This window comes from Conger conger, chromosome 5 (genome assembly GCF_963514075.1).
Source record: "Conger conger chromosome 5, fConCon1.1, whole genome shotgun sequence".
Lineage (NCBI taxonomy): Eukaryota > Metazoa > Chordata > Actinopteri > Anguilliformes > Congridae > Conger > Conger conger.
Window position 1 is genome coordinate 49,636,045 of NC_083764.1, and position 7,880 is coordinate 49,643,924.

Here is a 7,880-nt window from a genome sequence, read left to right on the forward strand (position 1 = left end):
CGCGATATAAATGCCAACCATTTACCATTTACTCACAGTCACCGTTGATGGTACTACAGTGGTTGCCTCCCCCTCTGCTATGAACCTGGGCGTGGTCCTGGATGACCAACTGGACTTCAAAGACCAAGTTGCAGCAACATCACAAATCCTGCAAATTACTTCTGGCCAACATCAGAAGAAATCGATAATACCTGACCACATACTCCACACAGCTACTCGTCCAGGCTATGGTAATCTCCTGGCTTGACGACTGCAAGTCTGCCAGTCTGTGCCATCCAGGTGCTACAGCACATCCAATAATTGTGCTGAGTTGTCGCATGTCACACCCCGGCTGAAGTAACTCTACTGGGCGCCAGTTGCCATCAGGATCAGATTCAAAGTCTTCACTCTAGCCGATGCTACGGCCAACAAGACAGCCCCTTCTTACCTACAGGACATGATTCAGCCCTACACACCAGCTTGACCACTCCAATCTGCTTGCACATACTGAATGGCTCTCGCTTACCCCAACTATGGACATTCTCAACCCTAGCTCCACAGTAAATGTGGTGGAACGACCTCCCCATTCCCATTTTCCACTGTCTGAAGACCCACCTCTTCACAGTGTACCTTGACTCTTCTGAGGGAATGCCCTGATCCACTGCCATTTGTTTGTTCTCCTGTATTAATTTTTAGCCATTCAGTACAGTGGTTTCTTTGTGAATTGTAGCTTATCCAAGCTGCTCAGTATGTTCTAATGACTTTGATCTGCACTTCATTGTCTGTTGCTTTGGATAAAATCATCTGCTAAATAAAATGCAAAAGTATGGAAACACTGAAAAATGCTTAAGTTTTTGAAAGAAACTGATACTTTTATTCAACAAGGTAGAATTAAGTTGATCAAAAAATACATTACTATTACCATTTAAAATAGTGTTCTTTTAATTCAATCTTGACATATGATTACAAAGCCCCACATTCAGCAGTCATTACACCAGTGTACTAACAACATACCACATTACATCATCCTACTGATCCTGTAATCTACTGTGCTAATTTGGTACTAGAGAAATCACTCCCATTATATAAATGCAGCCTAAACCACTACTGTCCTGAAAGAAGAGAACAATTTTGATCTAGATAGGTCAGAAAGAAAAGTGGAAGGCCCAGATGCACAACTGCACAAGAAGACCAGTACATCAGAGCCTAGTCTGAGAAACAGATGAATCACAGGTCCTCAGCTGGCAGTTTCATTGAACACTACCCCCCAAACACCAGTTTCATCTGCAACAGTGAAGAGACGACTACAGGATGGAGTTTCAAACAAAAAGGCACTTCTGAAACTGGCTAATAAGAAGAAAATGTAAAAATGGGCAAAAGAACACAGATTAGATGGTATAAGGCCTAAGGCCAGCATCCCGGAGTTTTCTCTTGTAAATGAAATGTTTGCCAGAGAATGTTCAATGAAGCTTCCAGCTGAAGACCGGCTGGAACAATGAAAGGCCAGCATTCAAAAATGCATTGTAAAATGCTTTCCCTTTTTGCCCTAATCACAAACATTCATATAGAAATGCACACTGGTGAGGACTTAAAACAAAAATGGATACAAGTTTATCACTCCAGTATAGGTTTTTTGTTTGGATATTTTATAATATGTAAGACATCTATAAAAACACATTCTGTTGACTTCAAGTACATAGTACTCACAATATCAAAAGATATTTGGACCCCTTCCATTAATGTCTCAATTCCATCCAAATACTTTTGTGTCTCATGATTTGGCATGAATATAAAATATTAAAATATACTCTTTCAGATCATATCCAGTTTACAGTACCATATAATGTGTAGTGTGTATTGTATATACTGTAGGCTAAGCGTACAAGTGCCAGGATAAGTTAATGTATTCTTATGATTATCACAGATTTCTGCACGACTTAGGGTATGCATAAAAAAATCATGGCAAGTATGAGTGAAACAAAATGCATTAATTGATACCACATCAAATAGATATTTTCTGTTAGCAATGCTGTAAAAGAAAGCATGTGTGGTCCTAATGTTAAGCATCAGACTCTTCAGATCCCATGATCCCCTGTTGTGACCTGGATGGGCTGGATGGGCTTAATGGGCAGTTAAATGTGGCAACTGTGGCCTGACACCCATAGAGAAACAGGGTGGTAATAGTGTAACATCAATGAAAGCAAACCATGCAATTTACATTCCATATTTGATTAAACCACTCTTCCTGACTATTGAAGTGGACAGTGGAATTTTTATGCATTCCCAAACTACCAAAAAATAACGATTTTGGCACAATTTTGGCAAATAGTTACTCTACAGATTTATGTGTATATCCCAAAGCTTTTCAGCAGCAAAATAGGGGGAGAGCTGGTTGGGAGTCTCACGCAGTAGAGATTGCTGCTGCACTGCCCACAGGTTCAGTGGGCACAGGAATAGCTGTTGGTTCAGGGTGCAAGTCTCTCTTTTTCGGTTCGGTTGCAACAGTTGGATTCTCTTCCATTTTCCCCGCATTACCATGGTGGCTGCCTCCGATGGCTTCAGACCCATCCTCACAGGCCTGGCGGACCGGTTCCTTCTTCTCTGCCTCCTCCTGCTCCTTCAGCATGAGCTCCACCTGGATCTCCAGCTCCATGTTCTCCTCGTCAGGCTGCAGCTCCAGCTGCTTCATCAGCTCCTCCAGCTTCTGGGCCTTGCGCTGCTCGTTCTGCTGGATGATGGCACACAGGTGCTCGGCCAGCTGCTCCTTCAGCTCAGCCTTCCTGTGCAGGTCCAGCTTAGCCTTCACAAACGTGGCCTCTGCTCTGTTGTACCGGGTCCTGGAATACAAACCACACTTTCTGTAGATAGTCTTCAGCTAAGGTGGCCTGGTTACACCTGCATGGTGCCATTCTGACCAGAGTAACAGATTCCGAATACAATACAATGTTATAGCCACCTGCCTTAAATTAACAACAGCAGCATTTTCAAATGAGAACATGACCAAGAGGATATGTGAGCGTTGCATCTGCTTTACAATAATTTATTGCAAAAAATAAATCAACCCACACTTTTAACATGAAAATTGAACTTTTAAAATTGAAAGTGCCATACCCCAGGAAGGCATGTTTACAAATACTTGGCACGGCCTACCAAGCACTTTGGCTTTAGGTTCTTGCAGGACAACCTGGAGCATGTTCTAAGAATTCTTTGAAAATGATTGAAATGGAAACGTCGATGAAGACTAATCTCTGTACCTACCAAGCAGAAGAATAGTCCCAACTAGCCTGTTCTATCCGTCCTCGCAGTATCCCAATGTCATTGGACACCATGTCATCCAGGGCCTGTAGTTCCCTTTGGATCCTCTTAAGTTTCACAGCCTCTGCCTGCGTTTGTCTGGACCTGGTTTCCCCAGTAAAAGGACAGTGACTCAACTCCATGGCAAAGTCACCTAACAACCCGAACACTTTCACTTTTACTAACCATTGTGAAATAACATTTGTTACTCAAAAGGTAAGGGCAGCATTGAGGTTAAACTTAAATGATGTTTAGCTATTAGGGCAAATTGCAACTTCAAATATTAGATTACATATGGAAATCAATTGTCAAATTTGATGAAACATTTCAATATACATATGTTATTTAGCTGAAGCTTTTATACAAAGCAACTTACAGTTGATTAAATGAAGCAGAGCAGGGCAGGGTTAAGGGCAACAACAGCTATATGGATAATATTGTGGCTTGAACCACCAACCTTCCGGGTCCCAGTCATGTACTTTAACAACTAGACTAGTGACAGCCGCTACTAATTGAGGCTGATCAGAATGAGGATTGTATGCTTCTTACTTTTCAGCTATTGTCTTTGACAAAATAGCTTTTTTGCGTTTATTCTTCTCTTCCATCATTTGCTGCTCTTGATGAAGGAGTTCCAATCGAGTCTTCTCTCGCCTGCCAATAAAAAAAATCACACATTAAAGTAATGAAGATGTATCTACAGTATAACATTAAACATGACATGGGTCATCATTTTCACAAACCACACATCTGAATTAATGACACATTAATGACAGAAATAAATGCATAACAAAAGGTGAGCCCACAGGCAAGATGGGGTAACCATCATTGTACAGAAGATTAATTTTACAATTCATTCTCGATTGACATAGACTTACTAACAATTCCACTTCCTGCTTTTCCAGTTCCTTGGGCATCGGGGCCGAGTCTGTGTCTGGCTCCAGCTCCGTTTTCAAGATCAAAGTTTCCCGATCATCCTGTGTGGTTTCCTGAGCAGCCTCATTCGCCTCCGGCATAGGCGGTGCTGGAGGAACCGCATTAGATACGAGTTCTTCGGGTTTCGCCAGACGCTGCTCCGATGGAAGAGAGGCAGACACATCCTTCCGAGTAGCCGTCTTGAGGGCTCTCTCCATCTGCAGCTGTTGACGGCTCCGGTTGGTGGGCGCGGATCTTCGGCCACGGCCGGAGACGCCATGCACAACTTGATCTGCGGGGGCTGACGGCCAAGGGACAATTTTAGCAGCGGTATCCATCATTTAACACCCATTTTACTGGTGCACTCTACAGATTAGTTGACAGCTAAAGATAATGTCACAAGTTAGACAGTTCTGGTTACACACCCACAGTGTCTAGAAAGACTTGGCAGACATGGCTTTCGTAAATTACCTGCACAAGTTAAGAAGTCTTCAAGCAAACAAACTAGATAGATGGTGCAGCTGATTAACGCTACGAAATGTTCATTTTGTATCACTCAGACTAGCTAATGCATTCAGCCAAGAAATCCATGGTTGTTGCCTAAATGGCATTTAGACTCTTATATTCGCTGCACAAATGATGCAGTTTGTAGTAATTTAGCTAAACAGCTATCTAATTTAGCTATACCCAACAACAAAATACATTGGACACCGCGCAAGCTACCTTTCTGTTGCATCCTTTGCAGCTCGTCATCCGAAAATCCTGCCCAGCCAGCCATTGTGTCATTTAACGAAGGCTTAAAAATACAGGCAGTCACTCAACGTTACAGATTTTTCAAAACATCAGTGTTCCCTAAACTTTGAGAATAAAGTAGTACATCTACTTTGTGCTTAAGCCACTTGAACTTCCGTAATCACGAGCATCCATGCTTGATCTGTTGCCACGTAACAAGACCAAAATTAGGACCTTATTGAACGCAGAGCTGTCCTGGATAATGCCTGTCTTGGGGTTAAAACGAAGAACACATAAGGAGTACTTTTTGGAATTCGTTAAAAATGATAATGTTGATGAGTACCAAATTACTGTGAAATCAAAATTCGAATATCTCGTTATAATGTTGTGTACAATGCAAGCAAGTAACACATGCCCCAAAATATATTTTTTAGGGAGGGGTTAGGCCAGGGGTGTCAAACTGAATCCCCAGGGGGCCGCAGTGTCTGCAGGTTTTTGTGGTTTCCTTTAAATCAGCTGCCAATTAAGGCCAATTAAGGCCTTTAGAACAAGGCATGTGGATTCTTTAACCAATCAATGACTTGAATGAACCCAGAACACCCCAAAAACCAGCAGACACTACGGCCCTACAGGACTGGAGTTTGACACCTGTGGGTTAGGCTAATGCGTATAACTATGTTGGAGGATGTAGCGGCAAGCTTTACACAATTGCTGAAAACTGAGCACTCATATGATTAGATCATTAGAATGATAACCGATAATTCTAGAACTCAGAATACAGATACTCAGAAACTAGAATACAGATTTTATATTATATTCTTGAAAAGAAAATCCCAACTGTTTATGGCAGTCCATAATACACACATAATACACATAATACACACAAATAACACCCAACACACAATTACAATAATCATGAAACTGTTTGAATGTGATTGATTTTCTGTCTGCTAGGTGGTGACAGCCTGATTATGATATATGATATCTCATGATAACACTGAGAAAAATGAGAATATGTAATCAGGCTTCACTGAGTTGTTTTTAAGCCTTCTTAAATTCTCGAGTAGTGAACTTGTCTTTCACCAGGACTGCTGCCTGATGTCCTTCTTTTGCCAACAGCCATTTAACCCCTCACATGTGTGCATGACTGTACATGCCTGCATGCACACACACACACACACACACACACGCACGCAAACACACACACACACACACACACACACACACACGCATAAACACATTCCAGCATCCCCAAGGGACAACATGCTGGACTCATACTTATATTACCCTCTGACCCTACTGACCACAAGAGCAAGGCATTGACTGCAAGGGCAGCAGACTAATTGATGACAGTGGCTAAGAGAAGAAAGCATGAGAAGATAAACAAAATTAGGGTGCAGTGATTGATATCGCCTTCAAGGAAGGGAGAGTGGAGGAGTCATCCCTCAAATCAAATTTGTCGGTGATTAGCCAGAAAATTGAGCCATGCACCCGAGGCTGTTTGCATGTGTGTTTCTTAACGTGTGTGGGTGTGTGTGTGTGTGTGGACAGGATGCTTTATGGCATACAGAGAGGAGAACAGAACTGAATCAGATAAAACTGTGCAAGACTTCTCTGCCATGAGGTTTGAATGTTTTCCTTTCCACAGACAGCTGCAGCAAGTTTGGATCACTCTGTCGGAGGAATACTTTTGTATAATTTGTCACTCATTCCTCATTTAAAATCAAATCAAATTACTCTTTAAACAGGGGTAATGTGTGTGACCCCTTCACAAGTTAACAGTTTTCATAATGAAAAGCACATCACAAGTAATTATTGCCTTTCAACACTGATTATATGAGCAGTTAATTAGGTGAGTCTGGACTTCCAATGTTCAAACAACTTCTTAACATTTTTTGGTCAGTTCAAAACTTAATCTGTTTTAGTCAATGTTATATTTCAGATTAGCTCCTGAGTATATCCTTGAGAACTGAAACATGGAGACTAAGAGTTGTGTAACAATGCAATTGTCCATAACCGTCCATTCACACTCAGTTTTTTAAAATAGTGACAAGACTAAAGATTCATGATTTAGCATCTTCATCAGTGAAAGTTTTCAGATTTCATCTTTCTCACTTATAGACAGTGAGCTCCATATCTCACAGACTTCAGGCTGTCATTGGATCAAAAGGATATGCAACAACATACTAAACATGACTACTTTCATTTACAGAATTATTGGCACCCTTAATAAAAATGTAGAAAAACAAAATGGTTGCATATCATAGACAACATGGATAATGATCTATATTTTATGTTCAAATATATGGGAAAACGAAATACTTTAATTTCAATACATTTACTCTCATGTGTAAATGTTTTTTATTTAGTTATCAATTTTTTTCTGAAAACTGCAGGTACCAAAATGATTGGCCCCCCTAACAATTATTGTACATAAAATCAAGGGACTTTATTAAAATTAGGTAACGAGCATGCAAAATCCCTTTGTTTGATTACAGATCTAAAATTGTGGAGAACACAGCCAAATCAAGCAAAACTATGTCTTTGTCCCAAACATTATGGAGCTGACTGTATGTGACTGAAAAATTTAACGACTGGTGTATGAGTTTCCATCCATGGCTGTTTTCAGTAAGATGACTAAAGTGTTTCTAAATTCAAAATAACCTTTTCTTTTATGAATGGAATTACTGAAACTATTATGATGCATAAACCTGTTTTCAGTTTACTGTTTAAGTAAAAATGTGGACTGTTTCTACTGCGCTTTATAAGTTCAATAATGTCTTGGACTGTCCTCACCAGCTAAATAGATAAACAAAAATGCAAATATGCAAATAAGAAAAGTTGCCTATATATTTACATATAGTCCCAGTTTTTCCCCTACTCGTGTTTTCTCCCCTCAATTTAGCCTTAAGAGTCCTGTAATCAGATCCCATTCATTTCCATTTCCTATGGGAGACTGCATT

At 40.6% G+C, this 7,880-nt stretch overlaps 1 protein-coding gene across 1 annotated transcript; it reads right to left on the minus strand.

Moving 5' to 3' along the window:
- Nucleotides 1-897: 897 nt before the first annotated feature.
- On the minus strand, nucleotides 898-5,240 carry LOC133129311 (RAB6-interacting golgin-like). The gene is made up of 5 exons (XM_061243296.1): nucleotides 4,909-5,240; nucleotides 4,153-4,486; nucleotides 3,823-3,924; nucleotides 3,238-3,378; nucleotides 898-2,816 (listed from the first exon to the last, which is right to left on the minus strand). The coding sequence occupies exons 1-5, from the start codon at nucleotides 4,961-4,963 to the stop codon at nucleotides 2,381-2,383; spliced, it is 1,068 nt and encodes a 355-aa protein (XP_061099280.1). The 5' UTR covers nucleotides 4,964-5,240; the 3' UTR covers nucleotides 898-2,380.
- Between the last annotated feature and the right edge of the window lie 2,640 nt (nucleotides 5,241-7,880).

What these genes read in the sequence shown, in the direction of transcription:
- LOC133129311 (XM_061243296.1), bottom strand. Translation starts at nt 4,963, where the DNA reads ATGGCTGGCTGGGCAGGATTTTCGGATGACGAGCTGCAAAGGATGCAA. An exon ending in GCAAAGGATGCAACAGAAAG is followed by an intron (nt 4,487 to 4,908) that starts GTAGCTTGCGCG and finishes CTTGGCCGTCAG; the next exon opens with CCCCCGCAGATCAAGTTGTG. An exon ending in TCAAAGACAATAGCTGAAAA is followed by an intron (nt 3,379 to 3,822) that starts GTAAGAAGCATA and finishes TGGGGAAACCAG; the next exon opens with GTCCAGACAAACGCAGGCAG.